The sequence below is a fragment of the Boleophthalmus pectinirostris genome, unplaced genomic scaffold (genome assembly GCF_026225935.1).
Source record: "Boleophthalmus pectinirostris isolate CB_2022bp ecotype Guang Dong unplaced genomic scaffold, ASM2622593v1 HiC_scaffold_10, whole genome shotgun sequence".
Lineage (NCBI taxonomy): Eukaryota > Metazoa > Chordata > Actinopteri > Gobiiformes > Gobiidae > Boleophthalmus > Boleophthalmus pectinirostris.
In genome coordinates this window covers 33,209,702-33,228,010 of record NW_026570971.1, presented here as the reverse complement: position 1 = coordinate 33,228,010, position 18,309 = coordinate 33,209,702, and the positions used below count along the sequence as shown (strand labels likewise).

Here is an 18,309-nt window from a genome sequence, read left to right as displayed (position 1 = left end):
GAATACTTTAACTACATGCAGGAGTGACTTCAGGACACCACTTCTGACACAGGCTCATCATTAATAACCACTAATTACATATTCATCACAAATATAAAACTTTATACGTCTATTAAAGTCTAAATAAACAGAATGAAATACAATAAACACTGCATTCATCCAAGGTAATGTGGATGAAGTGTCTTGCCCAAGGACACACTACACTGGTGGAATCAAACTACTAACTTTTTGGTTACCGGGTCAACACTCTACCACTTCTGTAAACTAAAACATGAGCGCTCTATGTAAACGTGAATTGATATTTCAGTTGACAGTCCCATTTTCAGTCCATGGGTTTCGCCGTGATCAGGATTAATACTGTTGCCATAGCGATTAACAATTCAGAACTAAATATTTGATCGTTTAAGTGTTCAGAAGTGTTCCTCAAAATGGCACCTATAAAAGAAAGCTAAAACCCACGGCATGCTGCTCCCTATTAACCCCGTCTAAACTGTTGTGTTAAAGATAGTTGTATCTATGGTGTAGTTACTGATCTGGCAGCTCTCCTATGCTAATTCAAACTGCTGTATTAAAGATAGTCGTGCGAGCGGAAGTTACTGATCAGGCAGGTCTCTCATGCTAAATCAAACCCTCTAAACTCCTGTGTTAAACATAGCGGAGTTACTGATCTGGCTGATGTGCTAAATCAAAACCTATAAACTCTTGTATTAAACATAGCTGTGTTAGCAGTAGTTACCGATCTGGCAGGTCTTTCCGCTCCACTGCTCGGAGCACAGACACTCGAAGCCGTTCAGGAGGTCGATGCAGGTGCCTCCGTTCCCACAGGGGGCAGACTCACACTCGTCTGTGTCTGAAACAGGAAAACAACAATGTTCAGAGACTGCATTTAAACATGACCGTCATTATTACTTTGTTGATCTTTGCTTTAATGTTTCTCAACAAAAAGTATGTATTAGGGATGGGCATGATTAATCGATTAATCGATAATTGATCATTAAGAATTTCATCGATTACGTTCATTTTAATCGACAAACTGAATGTAGGTTGCTGTGTGTAGTGTGACCAAACAGGGGACTGTACATGTGTCTCTGCACTCAGAAGGAGCGAGACACAGTCGGTCAGTCTGCAACGTACCGAAGCACAATGTGTATTTAACAATGACTTGTACAAGAAATTCCACACTTTCCATTGCATTCGGGACAAGTGTGAGTCGCACAATGTCGATGACGAGGCCCCACCTCCCTCCCCCCGTACGGTGTCCTGGTTTTGACAAACGCAAATCTGGTCACACTAACCTGTATTCCACTGAGTCATGTCTTTTAATCTGACAGAAATTGAACCACATCAGTGACACAAGAGCTGGAGTTTTATCTTCGCTGAGTTTATGCAAATTAGTGATGTGGTTTTAAGTTTGGTTTCTGTGAGAGTTGAACAAAACTGAATTAAACAGTCGTTACGGTTTATATGTCGTAAAGTTGAATTTATTTATGCAGATTAGTAGTGCAGATAGTAATAATAATGATGATCATTTTAATATAAAAACGTTAATGATTAATCGATAATCGATCGTTAATTCTTCCGACGATCGATTAAGAACATTTCATCGAATGCCCATCCCTAGTATGTATATATCTTTATATTTTTGTAAAAAGTAAGTATGTATCTTTTTCAGGAGGAGGGTCCGCCTCCAGCTCGTCTCCATTCTTGCTTTGCCTGGAATGTTCCACAGTACAGCATTTATTCAATTACAAGTGTTTTTGTTGCATTACTTGGTCTGGTGCCACCTTCTATACCAGTATATATTGTATTATATAATATGATGCCATTCTTTATTCTTTATTTGGATCCTCATTAGCTTCCATCACATGACTGCTGTTTTCCTGGGGTCCATAAAATGCAAAAATGACAGTATAAATTTCATGTACACAGCGTATAACTTAGGGGTGTGCAAAAATATTGAAATATCGATATATTGTATCGTATAATGTAATGATACAGTATCGATATCATGGGCTGCTGTATCGATATATCGTGTATTGAGTATTTTTTGTGTATTTTACTAAATGATTTTGTTACAGCTACAGTTTTGTTGTTTGTTTAGTGGAAGGAAACTCATTCACACAGCAAAAAGCTTTGTTAAAATGAAAATTAAGAACATTTGACTTTATCTGAGTCGACTCTACCAATGGAATAAGTGTTTTTCTAAATTCAAGCGACATTCAATTTCATTTCTTATTTTAAGGGTTGTTGTTTTTCTTTTTTTAAGTGTAACAAGTTGTATTTTCATATTTTAAGAACAAAAAATCGTATTCCGCTGATAGAGAATTTAACTTGTCAAGTGGAATTTACTCAAATCATGATAAAACTTTCTTAATTCAAGTCATCTTAACTTGGCTAGATTTAATTTTTTGCAGTGCATGCGACACATTTGACATTTTCACAGTTTTGAGGATTAAAATGTTTGTGTTTCATATTCACTTTGCACAAGAAGAAGTGGTTTAACAAAGACTTTTAGTATCACAGACACGATTTAGCCTTTATTTTTATTGAACGGTATCGAATCAATTTGAAATATATCGTATCGATTCGTAAGTTCACTGTATCGAAATATGTATCGTATCATGGCCTATGTATCGAGGTATGTATCGTATCAGGCATCTTCTTAATGATCCCCAGCCCTAGTATAACTACAGGGAAACTTTCCAGACAAAGCCATAACATTTCTATGGATGCGAGCAGGTGGAGAACCCTCCATGAAAAGTAGTGCCACTTTACTAAAACTAAAATCATGTGGAATGTAGGGCAGCATGACTAGACTAAAGATTCTAACAGCTGAGTTGGAGCTCTGACCTTTGGCACAGGTGGGTCCGGACCAGCCCGGGGCACAGTGGCACTCAAACCCACTGGGCACCTCATGGCACGTGCCTCCATTAGCACAGGGGTTAGACACACAGGCGTGTTCCGCTGTTCAAACACAAACACAATGATCCAAATGAGAATAAAACCAGAGAAAGTATTTTTGTTAAGTCTACACAAGACATAGTAGAGAGAGGGTGCGTTTGGTCACATAAACAGCAGTTATACACAGAGGGTGCGTTTGATTCGTTGTCTCACCGATCTCACAGTTCTTCCCAGAGTACCCGTCCGGACAGGCGCAGTGGTACTCATCAGGCTCTGTGTTCATACAGGTGCCACCATTTTTACAAGGGCGGTTTGTCCCACAGTAGTTCAGATCTGAAATAACAAACACAAAACAGTTCAATATAAGACAGTGTTATTATTATTCTGATTGGATTATTATAAATGTGATGGAGTGTGAGGTGTGGACTGACCCTTGTCACACAGCAGACCTCCCCAGTTCTTGTCACAGTCACATTTCCAGGGCTCAGAGCAGGAGCCGTGCACACAGCCCGGGTACGGGATACACTGATCACACAGAGGCCCCTGCCAGCCGTAATTACACCTGAAAACATGATAGAAGAGAGACGGGGAGAGAGGAGGAGAGAGGAGGAGAGAGAGGGGGAGAGAGAGGGAGAGAGAGGAGGGGAGAGAGGGTGGGACAGAGGGAAGAAATGTTTATGTTTGGTCTATTCCATGTCTCTTAAGTTGATTCATAAGTTCTCATCGAGTGCTACACATTTCTCCCTGTGGAGTGGCTCTCATTGACAGAGTTCAGGAAACGACGTCTGATGTAAATTTGATTCTCAGTGTTCAAAGCCAATTCAACCTTTATGGAAGTGCTCTTGTGATATTTGTGAGTTCACAAACTCCCACTGGTGGGAGTGGGTGAGGCCACTGGATGGTGGACCAATCACAGAACAGAAGTGTGGTCTGGGCGGAGCCAAAGGTGAAGCACCCAAACAAACCAAAATAAACCTGGTTACACAGACAGAAATCATCCAGTGGTAAGCACTTTCTGCATTTGAGAAGGAAAAAAAAATTGATTTAACTCAGTCACACTGGATTATTCACTTGAACATCCTGATGGCTCTCAAACACCTTCAGTGAGGCCGCTCCAGACTGAAAATGTGACTCAGAGTGACACAGATCAGTCTGACATGAGCCGAACAGAGAGAGGGCCTACAACTGAGGGCACAGGGTCTGTACACAGGGTGTGTACTCAGGGTCTGTACACATGGTGTGTACTCAGGGTCTGTAGTCAGGGTCTGTACAGGGAGTCTACACACAGGGTCTGTAGTCAGGGTCTGTAGTCAGAGGAGCAGAGGGTCCCGTGGGCTGCGAGGGCCGTTCGTCTGTTAGTTTATGGAGTCTGTGTTTGTTCAAGGCCGTGACCTCTGCACCTGTCCTGTCTCTTCCACCATCGCCCCTGACTCTATTTTAAGAACATATACCCCCCTCTCCCCCTCTTCCCCCCTCTCCAGACCCCCACACACCCACCCATACACACCCACTCATTCAGACGCACACTCAGGCCAGGGGTACTTGGAATCATTTTCAGATTTTAAAAGAATGTAGTCGTCAAATGAAACGATGCAAAATACTGAATATTTCAGTCTTTTTGCACAGCTCCTCTTGTCAGACGTGCACAGTGGAGCAGGTGTGATCACTGCAGACAAACACAAACTCAATCTCAGTGTATTAATCACCACGAACACCATTCATTAAAGGTGCACTGTGTAACTTTTCTGACAAAGGGTTAGCTGCTTTTCTGGAATGTCCCACAATATGGCTTAAACTAATCAATCTCCATACGGATCTGAAGAGGCAAGCCCACTCACAGTAGGCATGACATTAAAAACACAGATAAATAAATAAATGTGAGAGTAAAGTGCAATGGCATACTGTGCAAAATATCTCCATAGTGACAAACAAGTGGCTCCACCACAAAAGTTACACTGTGTGCCTTTAAAAAAAACATATTTTTCTTTGTTTAAAACCCTTCCAGCCCAACAGTATCGTATATGATGCCTGAGAATATATTTTACAAACTGTACACAACTTTACAACCATAAAAGATAGAAACTTACTCTCCCTTGAAAAACTGAGACTTGAGGCTTTCTGAGCATATTTCCAACATTATCCTACGTTACATGCTGTGTGACCATGTAGGGAAAACAAGTGTCCAGTGCGAACTTTGTTTTCCACCAAACTCATGCGCTCCATCCATTCTTGATTGGGCCAGACTTTGCCAAAGAGTGTAGTGAGTCAAAATGGTCGATGCTCTGAGCGTCTGTGTTCAGAACAATTGAAAAAGCTGCTCAAAGTGCAGTTATTTCTCCAATAAATGGCAAATTGGTCTGTGTAATTGCGCATCCCTTAGTAGTTTTATTTTCAGGTTTATTTCAGTTCCAAATGTCCAAATCCAAATGTAAGAAACCTCATGGAAATGCAGGAAGTGATGTGGCTCTGTGTCCTGGACCTGACACCAGCTGTTTCCACGACTGGCACCAGGAAAGTCATGGGGACACTGCACTTTGTTTGTTTTGAGGCAATAAGGATATTTTGAGTTCACTTACACACTTGCACTTTTGTACGCTAAGGCCCTAAATGAAGCTATTTTTATGTCCAAAATGTTGTTTATAAATGTTTGCTGTGGGTTTTGTATGAAAGAGTGTGAATTTTATTTTCAGTTTTTTGTTGGTTTGTTTCTTTGTATTTCTGGTCCTGCCAGATGACACAACTACAGCAGCAGATTGTGAAATAACATGTTGTAGTGCAAAAAAAAGGATATATAACACTTCATTAGAGGGTAAAATTAAGAGAAAAATCCAGATGAGGACAAATAAAATTGCCCTTAGGTCCTGAAGGGTTAAAAAGAAAAACTGCTGTAAGATTTGTGAATGATTAAGACATAAAAAGTGAATGAGCTGGTTAATAACTTAATGTGAGGAGGTTATTGCTTGTGCTGCTTGTTGACTCTGGTTCACAAAATAAAGAAATAAACCTTTATAACGTTATAATTTCGGTTTGTGGTTCGATCATTTCATTTCCAGCGCAGCAGCTTTGGAGCAGTGTGTAAATTCTCGAAGAGTAAATCATGTGGACGCGTGCAGTCCCTCTCTGGGTGTGGTCCAGCTCCAGCGTTTGCCACATGCAGAGACAGAGGAGGGGTTAGCGACGTTAGCTCCTGCCATAATGGGGGCTATTTTGGTCCAGACCTGGTCCCCCGATCCTGGCCCCCAGTCCCGGTCCCGGTCCTGGTCCGCTCCCCGACGGCGGCGCAGCGCAGGTCTCGTCTGAGTCTTTGGGCCTCTGGACGGTGGAGCTGCAGCAGTTTGTGGCTAAGCTAATGTGAGCTGTGGTCGCTCAGACATTTCCCCTCAGACAAACTGTCCACACTCTGACCGCTAACACAACACGCTAACGCAACACGCTAACGCAGGACGCTCACACACACACAACACAAGAGCTACAGAGACGCGCAAACGCCAAAGCTAACACAACAAATACACCAGAACAAAACGAAAACGACAGCAGACGAGCAGAGACGGAGCTGCTAGAACATCTGAGCACTGGAGCCCAGAAAATCAACATCATAATTCAACTTTTATCACCAAAACCCCTGGCCTGATTCAAAAATATATAAAAACACACCATTTCTAAGCACTTTAGTTCAAATATTAACCATATTTTAAAGCTCAACATGAGTCATTAGAATCTGTATCGATACTGTGATACTGGCCCCAGTATCGATCGTTACTGGATCAATACCAAACGTTCAGGAATCACAGATCTACTGGATAATGCTCCTTTCTCTGTGGAGTTTGCATGTTCTCTCTGTGTTTGTATGGAGTCTGTATGTTCTCCCTGTGTGTCTGTGTGTGGAGTTTGTATGTTCTGCCTGTGTGTCTGTGTAGGAGTTTGGATGTTCTCCCTGTGTGTCTGTGTGGAGTCTTGTATGTTCTCCCTGTGTGTCTGTGTGGAGTTTGCATGCTCTCTCTGTGTCTATATGGAGTTTGGATGTCCTCCCTGTGTATGTGTGGAGTTTTCATGTTAGCTCTGTACTTGTTTGCATGTTCTCTCTGTGTCTGTGTAGAGTTTGCATGTTCTCCCTGCGTATGCATGGAGTTTGCATGTTCTCCCTGTGTCTGTGTGGAATTTGCATGTTCTCGCTGTGTCAGTGTGGTGTTTGCTTGGTCTTTCTTTGTCTCTGTGGGTTTTGCATGTTCTTTCTGTGTCTGTTTGCAAGTTCTTTCTGTGTCTGTGTAGAGTTTGCATGTTCTCTCTGTGTCTCTGTGGAGTTTGTGTGTTCTGCCTGTGTCTGGGTGGATTGTGCATGTTCTGCCTGTGTCTCTGTGGAGTTTACGTGTTCTGCCTGTGTATGGGTGGAGTTCGCGTGTTCTCCCTGTGTCTTGGTGGAATCTTAATGTTCTCTCTGTACCTGCATGGAGTTTGCGTGTTGTGCCTGTGTCTGTGTGGAGTTTCTATGTTCTCCCTGTGTTTGTGTAGAGTTTGTATGTCCTCCCTGTGTGTCTGTATGGAGTTTGCATGTTCTGTCTGTGTCTGGGTGGAGTTTGTATGTTCTGTCTGTGTTTGTGTGGAGTTTATGTGTTCTGTTTGTGTTTGTGTGGAGTTTGCATGTTCTGTCTGTGTCTGGGTGGAGTTTATGTGTTCTGTTTGTGTTTGTGTGGAGTTTGCATGTTCTGTCTGTGTCTGGGTGGAGTTTATGTGTTCTGTTTGTGTCTGTGTGGAGTTTGTGTGTTCTGTCTGTGTCTGTGTGGAGTTTGTGTGTTCTGTCTGTGTTTGTGTGGAGTTTGTGTGTTCTGTCTGTGTTTGTGTGGAGTTTGTGTGTTCTGTCTGTGTCTGGGTGGAGTTTGCGTGTTCTGTCTGTGTCTGTGTGGAGTTTGTGTGTTCTGTCTGTGTCTGTGTGGAGTTTGTGTGTTCTGTCTGTGTCTGTGTGGAGTTTGTGTGTTCTGTCTGTGTCTGGGTGGAGTCTGCTCACAGTTTTATCTGTGAAGATCTCATCAAACAAAACTGTAACATGGAAAAAGCCCGAGGAGCCGAGAGGAGGATGTGTCCGGACATGAGACCGAGAGGAGGATTTTGGACGGATTTCAAGTTATAGATTTTAAAATCTTAATTTCAGTTTCTGTTTCTGTAAATATCTGTTACAGGCCACAGCAGCAGGAGCGTGATGATCAGCTCCAAGTCACTCTGGAGCCTCCTGACTCCACAGTCCTGAGATTTCTCCTCATACTTGTGCTCAGAAGTGTAGCAGCAACTTCTGGGCCCTGGGACCAAATCATGTTGAAGGGCCGAACTGTTATCTAATAAAAAATGCCCATTAGAAACTTTGTGAGGGCCCCTCCCTGAAGTGGACCCCGGGTAAACATCTCCCTTTACCCCCTTTACGGAAAACCACAGTGCTGAGGTGCTCAAAAGGACAAATAAAAAGTTTGGTAACACTTTATAATAACTACACCTTATTTAGCCTTAATAAAGCATGAACAAAGACGTAATTAATAATGAACAAAGACTTAATTAATAATGATTCACGCTTAGTTACTACTTAATTACTACCTTAATTAGCACTTGCACTTAAGCTGCCTGTGCTGTAAATAGTTACTCATAATTATTTCATACTTAATTACTCATGAACTAACCATTTGAGCATTTATTAATCATTAATAAACTATGAGAGAATGATTTACTAATAATGCAATGCAATGATCATTCAGGCAGCTGTTCTCTGTTAGTTTTTTTGAGTCTTTTTGAGAGCTTTTCTAAAGTGAAGACGAATTATCCTTTATTAAGCATTTACTAAGCGTGAATCATTATTAATTAAATCTTTGTTCATTATTAATTAAGTCTTTGTTCATGCTTTCTTAAGGCTAAGTAAGGTGTAGTTATTATAAAGTGTTACCAAGAGTTCTGTTAACTAACCGTCTGCATGTAAGCGTTTTTATTCTGACAGTCAGGAAGTGTGTGTTAGCATGCTAGTTGGTAACATTACTGTGACGTCAAAACTCCGCTCTGGTCTCTGAAAGTTGTGAAAAGCTCTTAGAAACTCATCGTGGTGAATATTTAGGAAGCTCTGAATGCAGAAGGTGAGTGAGGAATAACTTTGGACTACTGCAAATAGTTTAAAAGTAGTAGTAGTAGTAGTAGTACTGTACTTTTAAGACAGTAAAAATCAGGTACATAGACTTTCAATCAGTTGTGTGCAGTACTTTGAGAACTGTGTATAAAAATATTCTCTATAACTAAAGTGAATGGATGGATATTTGAACAAGTCAAAACTACTCACTTGTTTTTAATTCATAGAAGAAAAAAAACCCAAAACCATTATCAGAACTAAATCAAGAATGTTCTGCTCTTTTACACAGTAGCGTGTGGCGTTTCCTTCTATTCTCCTCCTGATGTGTTTTTGTTTGGATTTCACATTTTGCATTAGACCTCCATGATAAGCCCCAGAGTGAGAGCTTCTGTCACTGAAGGAGGTGGGATGTTTTGGGACCACCCTGATCCAGAGCAGCGGGCACAGAGATAAGAGAGGAACCGGGAGTCATATGGTGGTACTCTCACCCAGGCCAACCTACGCCCGCCTCCACCCCTCCTCCACCCCACCTCACTGGGCATGGGAGCAGCCAAAACAAGCCTCTAACGGAACAGGACATGAGGGTTATACTGTAGGCCTGGGAGCTCCACTGGTTACAGAGTTAAAATGACTTAAAGGGCCCAGTCTCATGCAAAATCAACTTTTCAGAGCTTTCTACCTTCTAAGAGTGATGTGTGGACCTTGTATATAGAACTGAAAGGTTTTCATTTTTATGTCTCTCTTTTTTAATTTTAATCTTTATGATTATTTATGTTTTGATTTGTTTTTATTATGATTTTAATGTATTTCTTATTCTGTAAAGTACTTTGAATTACTTTGTGTATGAATTATGCTATACAAATAAACTTGCCTTGCCTTGTATTTGTTGCTGAAGTGGTTTTTAGATTGATTCAGCGTTTTTTTCTTAAACAAATTGCAGTGTATTTCTGCCACCCTGCCACGCGACAATGAACTAAAGCTGCTACAACGACGATGCAGCAGCTACACCTATGACGTGTTTAACGTAGCAGAAAGAGCTTCGCACCCGACCCCCTCCCTCGCTCCACCGCCTCCGCCCCACATCCACTGACAATTCCCACATGAACACCTAAACAAAAGCGACAGCATAAGCTCATTGTTCTACACTGCAATAAGTTGATCTACTAGTGTTTATTAATACTTTACCAGTCAGTAATGTTCAGTTGATGTGGACGCGGTGCTTGAGCTTCGTGCTCCTCAAAGTTCTCGTCCGATTCCAGGTCCAACACATGCGGCTGAACGCGCTGTATCTCCATGATGAATAAAAGTTTATTCCTGCCTCTATCAGGGTCACGCCTGTCTCCCCCTCCCTCCCTGAGATGGCGGAGGAAGGGCGGCTCACTCATCGCCTACGTCACGTTTGGAGGGCGGAGCCTGTGCTTTCTCAGGACGGGCGGGGGGATGAGCAATAGTTGGACTTTCATAGTTCGTGGTCTGTGACTGTCTCCAAGAAATCAGTAAGATTTCAGAACTATTGTGTAATGGATGTTCCAAAACCCAAATTGAAGATACAATGTGAAAAGAGTTATTTTACATGAGATGGGCACTTTAAATTGTTACCCTATATTAAAAACGATCAAATTCAAGACCAAAGGAACACTGGCGATTTTTGGTAGTTTTTGTTTTTGGGATCGAGCCGACATTTTTTCCTGAATCATGTGTTGTGCTTCATGTAGTGAACAATGGGATAACGAGAAATGATTAATACCTCACGACCAACTCCCGATCAGCAATGAAAGGTCGCAAGAATATCAAACCTGTTTGAAATCCAGTCGCCTCTCATGAGAGCATTGGATCGTAAGAACATGAATCGTGAGCTGTGAACTTTTAAACTCTGTGATTTGGTCGTACAGTTTGAGCTGGGCCTGAGTGAAACTATCAAAAATATTGCACAGTGTGTGTCCTGGATTAAACTTGAAGTGAAGTCAGCAAATTTTACTATTTTTATGTTATAATGTAGTTTCCTCATCACAAACACACCTGGAGTTGTATTTTGTTTAATTCACATATGATTAACACACAAACCCTGCATATTTAGACTGAGCTCTTCATGACATCACAAGGTGGAACAGACTAATAATAAAGAGTTACTCAAACATGTGTGAATGAAACAAAACTCAACTCCAGGTCTGTTTTCAAGAAGGTAAAAACATTATAACATTTTCATCTGCTTGTCTCCATGGTGATGTGATTTCTTTGCCTGGAAAGTTCCGCAGTACAGCTTTAAACTCATGTATGTGGACTCTGGCAGTGTGGGGAATGTTCGTGTGAGACGGAAACATGTTGAAAATAACACGCAGGAAGCAGAACAATGGAGCCGACACAGACTCAGGGTCAGACCAGAGTTTAGAGAGAGGAGGGTTCTCAACATGTGGGACGGGGCCATGGTTTAGTCCTGGTTTTGACCTGGTTTACCCTATGTTTAGTCCCAGTTCAGTCCTGGTTTAGATTTGGTTTATACCTTGTTTAGTCCTGGTTTAGTCATGGTTTAGTCCTGATTGAGTCTTGGTTTAGTCCTGGTTTAGTCTTGGTTTAGTTCTGGTTTAGTCTTGGTTTAGTTCTGGTTTAGTCCTGGTTTAGTTTTGTTTTAGTCCTGGTTTAGTTCTGGTTTAGTCCTGATTTAGTCCTGGTATAGTCCTGGTTTAGTCCTGATTTAGTCCTGATTTAGTCCTGGTTTAGTCCTGGTTTAGTCCTGCTTTAGTCCTGGTTTAGTCCTGATTTAGTCCTGATTTAGTCCTGGTTTAGTCCTGCTTTAGTCCTGGTTTAGTCCTGGTTTAGTCCTGGTTCAGTCCTGGTTTAGTCCTGATTTAGTCCTGGTTTAGTCCTGCTTTAGTCCTGGTTTAGTCCTGTTCAGTGTTTAGTCCTGGTTAGTAATGGTTTAGTTTTGTTTTAGTCCTGGTTTAGTTCTGGTTTAGCCCTGATTTAGTCTTGGTTTAGTCCTGATTTAGTCCTGCTTTAGTCCCTGGTTTAGTCCTGGTTTAGTCCTGGTTTAGTCCCTGGTTAGTCCTGGTTTAGTCCTGCTTTAGTCCTGGTTTAGTCCTGGTATAGTCCTGGTTCAGTCCTGGTTCAGTCCTGGTTTAGTCCTGGTTTAGTCCTGGTTTAGTCCTGGTTTAGTCCTGGTTTAGTCCTGCTTTAGTCCTGGTTTAGTCCTGGTATAGTCCTGGTTCAGTCCTGGTTCAGGTCTTGACTCACTTGCACTCTCCTGGTGCGCTGCAGGTCCCGTGGTGAAGAGAGCAGCCTGTTTTACAGATGGCTGAAGAAAAGAAAAAACAACAATAAGATCACGATGTGCTCAAAATGAATTCATTTGGTAAAACCTCGAGCAATCTGGGTACAGTTAGAACAGAAACAGTGGCACAGAGGAGCGAAGGAGAAAATATGGTGCAGAGGAGGGACAGGGAATGATACTAGAGGACTACCAAAGACAAGATGGAACAGAGGAGAGTGGCAGAGAAGCAGAGAAGCAGAGGAGGAGGTCAGATGGACCAGAGGAACAGAGGAGAGAGTCAGAGGAGCAGAGGAGAAGGTCAGGTGAAGCACAGGAGAAGTTCAGAGGAGCAGAGGAGGTCAGATGGAGCAGAAGAGAAGAGCAGAGGGTCAGAGAAGCAGAGGATCAGAGGACAAGGTCAAAGGAGCTTAAGAACAGTGTCAGAGGGCCAGAGGAGAAGGGCAGAGGAACAGAGGAGAAGGTCAGATGGAGGGGAGGAGCAGAGGAGAGAGTCAGAGGAGCAGAGGAGAAGATCAGAGGAGGAGACGAGAAGATCAGAGGAGCAGAGGAGGAGGTCAGATGGAGCAGAGCAGAGGGTCAGAGGAGCAGAGGAGAAGGTCAGAGGAGAAGAGGAGAGGCTCAGATGGAGCAGAGGAGAAGAGTAGAGGAGCAGAGGAGAAGCGGAGAGGAGCAGAGGAGGAGGTCAGATGGAGCAGAAGAGAAGATCAGAGGAGCAAAGGAAGCAGAGGAGGTGGTCAGAAAGAGCAGAGGAGGTTCAGACGGAGCAGAGGAGAGGACGTCTCTTCCTCACCGGTCTTGCAGGACTCTCCGCTCCATCCCTCTCTACACTCTGGTTTCCCGTTGTGGTCACAGATGTAGTGTCCAAAGTAGTCGTCCCGGGGCCTGCAGACGATGTTGCACTTGGGGCCGTAGTAGTGGAGGTCACAGCGCACTCTCAGGCTGTAGTCCAGAGAGAAGCCCACAGACCGGTGCTCTACAGGCGGGCTCACCTCGCCGGGGTTCAGCATGGCTCTGTGGATGCTCCGACCGATCAGCCGCTCCTCACCTGAAGAACAAAGAAACACAGAGAAGGTGTGAAGGTCAGAAACTCCAGAGGATATCACTGTGGTTTACTCATGGGGTTTTGAAGGGTCCCAAGTCTTCAAAGCCCCTTTATATTCTGTCAGTAGTCAGTTTTCCCTGTTGTAAATGCGTTCTATTGCAACTGTTGAGGAAAATATTGATGCCTGAGAAAGTTTAATGTTTATTTTGTTTGCTTATGAATAGGGGTGGGCGATATCTCGATATTTTAAATATATCAAGATATTTTTTAAACTCAATATGGATTTTGACATATCGTATATATCAATATAATGCTTATATTCAATTCTGATTTCCCCACTTTTCTTGTTTGCCTTCTCTGTGCGTGGCCCTCCTCCCTGATTTTCTGCTTGTGTCTCATTTAGGGATGGGTATAATTAATCGAATTAATCGATAATTGATCATTAAGAATTTCATCATTTTAATCGACAAACCGAATGTAGTTTGTTGTGTGTAGTGTGACTAAACAGGTGTGTACATGTGTCTCTGCATCAGAAGGAGCGAGACACAAACAGTGGGTCAGTCTGCAACGTACTGAAGCACAAATGTGGATTTAACGATGATTTGTACAAGAAATTCCACGCTTTCCATTGCGTAGGGGACAAGTGTGAGTCCATGTGCACAGTGTATAAAGCAGCACATATGTTTCTGTGTCCAGTGGGAAAAAGTTTTACCAGGTGAGAGTCGCACAATGTCGATGACGAGTCCCCACCTCCCTCCCCCATATGGTGTCCTGGTTTTGACAAACACAAATCTGGTCACACTAACCTGTATTCACCTGAGTCATGTCTTTTAATCCAACAGAAATTGAACCACATCAGTGACACAAGAGCTGGAGTTTTATCTTCGCTGAGTTTATGCAAATTAGCGATGCGGTTTTAAGTTTTGTTTCTGTGAGAGTTGCCATGTGAATGTACACATGAATGTAGCAACCACATCCTGAAAATTCACGTTTCTTCTCTTCAAATTGGCCCTGGTTTAGACCTGGTTTAGTCCTGGTTTAGTCCTGGTTTAGTCCTGGTTTAGTCCTGGTTTAGACCTGGTTTAGTCCTGGTTTAGTCCTGGTTTAGTCCTCCTGGTTTAGTCCTAGTCCTGGTTTAGTCCTGGTTTAGTAAGCTGGTTGGTTTATTGTACGGTTAACAGAGGTAATACAAAGATGAGCTTGAGTTGAGTTGTTTTATTTATGAATGAAAAGAAGGAAATATGTATTTTATTTTACAGTTAAATGATTATTTATGTAATCAAGGATTTGTCGTAATCTTAAATGTGGCAGAAGCACTTTGTTCCTACATGAACTGCCGACCTCTTGCAGGAGGTCAGGGTTAGAGTTAGGACTTTATTGGATCTATAAAACAGTAAACGCAAAAACTATGTGAATCAATAGACGTCACTGTCAGTTTAGGCTGCTGGTAGCTTATTTCGACGGAGCAGCCCATTTCGACAGAACTGGGCCCTATGGTTCAAAATCTCTGCTCCATAGTCCAGGCTGGGTTATACAAACATGTTCTGAAATACATGAGATTCTTGTAACAGTTGAACACTTCAGATTTCAGTTTCCTCTCGAAGGTTCATGCTCCTGCACCTCATGACAATTATTACATCAACTTATCATTTAATATATGAAAAATACAAGTTATTTTGGGGTTCAGTATTTATTGTGGGTGCTTTTTCTTTGTAGTGGGATTTTTTTTTGCTGAAGAAGGTTGAATTATTAATTAAAATGACACAAATTAATTACTGAAGTGTTAGAATATCCTACTTATGTATATGCTTCAACAATATTTAACTATATTGTACATTTACAATACAATTTTGTGAATAATTCTTCTTCATGGTTTGGTTTAAAGGACCTACATTACACAGATTGGAACATGTTAGAATGTTAACTCATCAGAAACAGACGAAGTGAAGGAATGTCAGATTTTTCTTCTCTTCTTTTTCAGGAATCAGCCTGTCACGATAACTTATTTTGAAGTGTATATATGAAGAAAATCTAGAATATGAATGAAAATATTGAAATCAGTATTTTCTGATCTCTGTTATAAAGTTGTTTCAATAATCCTTTATTATTAGTTTGTCTACATCTGCAAAGCTCAAAATGCTCTGCTCCACTTTGTGATGTCATGTCGTGGTAGTTTTCAAGTGTTTCAAGTAGTGCTGTCAAGTGATAAAAAGAATTGAGAGATTAATTCATTATGATCTGTAATTAATTAATCTAATTAATCTCTTTTTTAATCTCACCTAAAAACTGCTGAGAAAAGCTTCAACTTGAGGTATTTTCATTTGAATTCATTATTACATTATTTTCATACTATCATTAATGTTTTTATATAAGTATCATCATTATTACTATTACTAATCTGCATAAATAAACTAAAATTTACAACATATAAACATAAACACTCTAGAGCCACATCAGCCTGTTTGACATTAGAATGTGTTTAATGCAGCTTTGCACAAATCTCACAGAAACCAAACTTAAAACCACATGGCTAAGCACTGATGTGGTTCAGCTTCTGTTGGATTAAAGGACTCGACTCAGTGGAATATAGATGTTCTTTCTGTGACAGAGGGATGTTGATGCTGATGGTGAGTCTGTTCTGCGTCTGTGTCGCGATGTTTTCAGAGATCAAACATGTGCAGGTTTATCGCAGATGCGTCGAGAACGAGAATGAAAATTACAATTCTTTGCGGGAGCGAGCGGAGCAGGACTGCACAGTGCGAGACTGTGTTCTAACAACACATAAAAACAGATTTTATAATAAAGCAACTCACGAACAGAAACAGTAAACTTAGAGATTAAAAATAAGATTAATGCAATTAAAAAACATAACACGCTAAATATGACTGTAATTAATTAATCGTAATTAACGTGATAATTTGACACCCCTAGTTACAAGTTAGTTTTACTTTTGGTTCAGTAGAGATTGGAAATTCCAGAGCTGAAATTATCCAAGTGATTCTAGAGAAGGTGTGTGGAGTTTAAAAACACAGTAGAGCACTTCCTGTAGGTGTACCACATGACATCACAAAGTGGAACAGAGTGTTTTCAGTTTGAGAGAAGCACTCAGACTAAATAAGCAGAGTTTGTGTGTTAAACAGGAATGAAACAAAACACAACTCCAAGTGTGTTTGTGATGAGGAAACTACATTAGAACAGAAAATACAAAATTAAATGTTTTCAGTTAAACTCTATATTTTCTTCAGCAGTATATACACTTCAGTAATAAGTCTTAAGTTATCGTGAAAAGAAGAGAAGAAAAATCGGACATTCCTTCACTTATAGGAAAGATGGGAAATAAATATTTAGCAGAATCATTCAAATGGAACAATCAGTTTAAATAGTCTTTAAATAGTAACACACGCGTCTATAATGGGCTCAGACACTTCAGACAAAACAACTCCTCTGTGAATCACATTCCGCAGCACTTCCTGAGTCCGGTTTAGGTTCAGACCTGGAATTTTATCAAGAATTAATAAATAATACATGAATCTTAAAGGAAAAACCTGCCAAAACCCGAAAGGACAACTTAAAAATAATGAAAAACGGACACAGCATATAGGAGAAAAGTAGTGTAAAATGTGTCGTGTGTGAGCGTCCGCGCCTTCTCCAGGAAGTACAACTCAACGCCGAGAGAGCCAAGAGGAAACAATCCCAGACCAACAGGAAGACGGACATCGGAAACGACCTTTGACCCCGAACACGACCCACAATGCACCTCAGCAGAGAGCAGGGACCAGGAGAGAGCAGACGCGAGGAAACATCTACATGTCCTGTCTGGGTTTTCTTATCAAAGTCCGGTTCTTAAAATACAAAACAGCTCAAGTCAGGGAGGAATTAGGGCAAAAATTGTGTTGAGTATTAAAAACGGCTTTATTTTTGGTTAAATAATTATTATACTTCACTGTATCATATCATAATGTGTCTCCAAACTAACATTTCAAACTCAATTTCGATATTAAAGGTTCTACATTATGCAAAATTGACTCCCGTGAGCAGTGGCAAACTTATTTATTTATTTATTTATTTGAATTAGGGTGAATTAGAAACTTGTCTTATTACCGTATTTTCCGCACTATAAAGGCATTCTGGATTGTGGGTGCATGTTGTTTTTTGATGGGGTTGGAGGCTTTTGAGTGCGCCCTATAGCCCGGAACATACGGTAGTTAGGTCGCCCACTAGATAACCAAAGCTGAAAGGTTTTTTTTTTTACAAGTAAAATTAATTTTTGTTTACAGCCACCATGCTACTGCTACTGCTACTACTACTACTACTACTACCACTACCACCACTACTACTACTACTACTACTACTACTACTACTACCACTACTACTACTAGTACTACTACCTACTACCACCACTACTACTAGTACTACTACTACTACTACTACTACTACTACTACTACTACTACTACTACTACTACTACTACTACTACTACTACTACTACTACTACTACTACTACTACCACCACTACTACTACTACTACTACCGCTACTGCTACTGCTACTTCTACCACTACTACCTACTACTACCACTACTACTACTACACTACTACTACTACTACCTACTACTACTACTACTACTACTACTACTACTACTACCACTACTACTACTACTACTACTACTACTACTACTACTACTACTACTACTACTACTACCACTACTACTACTACTATTACTACTTGAAACAGCAAACTTTGAATAGAATTCCAGGGGTTTATGTATTTAAGCACGGCCCTGGTAAGAAATCACTCCTCCGTTCCTTTCACTTACAGTTGGACAGACTATACTTCCTCCACCTGTTTTGTCAGAATAATTTACGACATTTCTCAAACCCTCTCGTCTGTTCGGAGCGCTCTTCTCTCTCTTTTGTGTCAGATGTGCTGCGGTACCAGCGGGGGGCGTGTCTGAGCGGCCACACCCGCCCTGCCCCCGTGCCAGAAACACTCGCCCGCGGCAC

General features: G+C 41.3%; 1 protein-coding gene across 1 annotated transcript in view; it reads right to left on the bottom strand.

Moving 5' to 3' along the window:
- LOC110153422 (protein jagged-2-like) overlaps positions 1–18,309 on the bottom strand; it is a 121,956-nt gene that overhangs the window by 53,391 nt on the left and 50,256 nt on the right. The window contains exons 4-9 of the mRNA XM_020917306.2: positions 13,057–13,311; positions 12,230–12,290; positions 3,333–3,463; positions 3,115–3,234; positions 2,851–2,964; positions 737–850 (exon numbers count right to left, since the gene is read on the bottom strand). Coding sequence (XP_020772965.2) covers positions 737–850; positions 2,851–2,964; positions 3,115–3,234; positions 3,333–3,463; positions 12,230–12,290; positions 13,057–13,311 — 795 coding nt within the window. The remainder of the gene's footprint in view (positions 1–736; positions 851–2,850; positions 2,965–3,114; positions 3,235–3,332; positions 3,464–12,229; positions 12,291–13,056; positions 13,312–18,309) is intronic.